Genomic DNA, 2,500 nt, shown 5'->3' on the forward strand with positions numbered 1-2,500 from the left:
ATGTTTTATTTTAAAATACCGGTACATTTTAATGTATTTTTGCGCATCACTGCCCCTGCCATATACCGGTGTAAGCATCACACACACACACACACACACACACAAACACACACACACACACCCACCACTCGGTCCTCCTTGAGCTGGTGGGTTCCCAGATGGTCTTGTCATTGCTGGGTGTCCTGCCACTGTCCCTGGGTCCAGCTATCGGCGCAGAGGAAAGGAGTATCCTAGCTTCTCTTGTTCTTCCCGCCTGACACGCACGCGCACACACACCTACAGTACACACATCCATCATCATACCACACACACACACACACACACACACACACACATACACAACTCTCCCACACAAAACACACATTTCTCAATGACAGAACAGTGTGTGTGTCTGTGTGTGTGTGTGTGTGTGTGTGAACAGATTCCCAGGCATGTGGACCATGTGTTTGTCCTGTCTGAGAGGGCTGAATTGATGAGGGGAGAGGAATGGGGCCAAAGGTGGCCGGTCTAATGGGGCCCTCAGCCAGGCTGCCCCCAGAGCCACAGGAATCACTAGCGTCGCCATAAAAACGCTAAAAAGGCCCTGTGAAGGACCGTTAACCACCTCTTGAATTTCCCCTGGGGATCAATAAAGTATCTATCTATCTATCTCTGACCACGCTAGCACTGATCACAAACAACTGGTGTCATCAGAAACATCACAACCTGAGTTATCAGAAAGATCACAAACTGAGTTATCAGAAACTGGAAGTCAATTGTGTAGATAGACTTGTTGCCTGTACAGTATGTCTGTAGATATAAGAGATATTGTAAATGAGTGTGTTTATGTATATATATTTGTATGGAACCACTTGTGTATGTATGCATTTCCGTATGCATGCATATATGTATGTACTGCGTGTGCTTGCGTATACATACAAGAATGTAAGATTGTACTTGCACATCTATGCATTTTCGTACCGATAGATATCTGGCTGTGTATATATGTATATGTATGTATGTTTGTGTGTGGGTGTGTGCGTGTGTGATTATGTTCACATGCATTCATATATGGGGGAATGCATATAGAAATGTAACACCTGATGAGATCTAATGTACTGCTTCAACCATCAAAATACTTGTTATTTTTTAAGAATTGTTATTTTCTGACCTTAAATTATAACTGATGTATATGATGTGATCCCCGAGCAAGGAAAACTCAATAAAAAAAAAGAAACATCACAACCTGAGTTATCAGAACAATCACAACCTGAGTTATCAGAACAATCACAACCTGAGTTATCAGAAACATCACAACCTGAGTTATCAGAAACATCACAACCTGAGTTATCAGAAACATCAGAACCTGAGTTATCAGAAACAGAAACATCACAACCTGAGTTATCAGAACAATCATAACCTGAGTTATCAGAAACATCAGAACCTGAGTTATCAGAAACAGAAACATCACAACCTGAGTTATCAGAACAATCACAACCTGAGTTATCAGAAACATCAGAACCTGAGTTATCAGAAACAGAAACATCACAACCTGAGTTATCCGAACAATCACAACCTGAGTTATCAGAAACATCAGAACCTGAGTTATCAAAAACAGAAATATCACAACCTGAGTTCAGATCTGAAATATCACAGCTGCAGTTATCTGAAAATGTCACAGCTTCTTATTCACGTTGATTTAGATGCTCCTTTGCTAACACCATGTGTACTTATAAAGCAACTGTGAATTTATAGTTTGAGATTTCATTTCTCCTGGAGACCGTGTAAGGACTGTGTGAAGTAACTTTGTGACTTTTGTAACCTGAGTTGTTGTTGTTGTTGTTGTTGTTGCTGTTGTGGTTTCAGTTCAAGCGCTACGTGGCTAAGATGCGGAGCAAGAACGTGGGCTACAAGAAGAAGAAGCAGGAGCTGGACAGCCTGAAGGGCGAGTACGGCGTTCTGCAGAGAACCGAGGAGATCCTCAAACAGAGACATGACGCCGGCCTACAGCAGCTGGTAAGAGAGAGAACGCACACGCGCACACACACACACACACACACACACACACACACACACACACACACACACACACACACACACACACACACACACACACATACACACAGGCCTAGTGCGCCATTGACCAGAGAACCAAGGAGATCCTCAAACAGAGACATGACGCCGGCCTACAGCAGCTGGTAAGAAAGAGAACGCACACGCACACACACACACACACACACACACACACACACACAGGCCTAGTGCGCCATCGACCAGAGAACCAAGGAGATCCTCAAACAGAGACATGACGCTGGCCTACAGCAGCTGGTAAGAGAGAGAACGCACACGCACACACACACACACACACACAGGCCTAGTGCGCCATCGACCAGAGAACCAAGGAGATCCTCAAACAGAGACATGACGCCGGCCTACAGCAGCTGGTAAGAAAGAGAACGCACACGCACACACACACACACACACACACACAGGCCTAGTGCGCCATCGACCAGAGAACCAA

The 2,500-nt window shown here is 44.6% G+C and overlaps 1 protein-coding gene across 1 annotated transcript in view; it reads left to right on the forward strand.

The window, feature by feature from the left end:
• ift81 (intraflagellar transport 81 homolog) overlaps positions 1-2,500 on the forward strand; it is a 39,951-nt gene that overhangs the window by 22,247 nt on the left and 15,204 nt on the right. Inside the window, exon 11 of the mRNA XM_042101551.1 lies at positions 1,846-1,995. Coding sequence (XP_041957485.1) covers positions 1,846-1,995 — 150 coding nt within the window. The remainder of the gene's footprint in view (positions 1-1,845; positions 1,996-2,500) is intronic.

Source organism: Alosa sapidissima, chromosome 8, assembly GCF_018492685.1.
Source record: "Alosa sapidissima isolate fAloSap1 chromosome 8, fAloSap1.pri, whole genome shotgun sequence".
NCBI classification, from domain to species: domain Eukaryota; kingdom Metazoa; phylum Chordata; class Actinopteri; order Clupeiformes; family Clupeidae; genus Alosa; species Alosa sapidissima.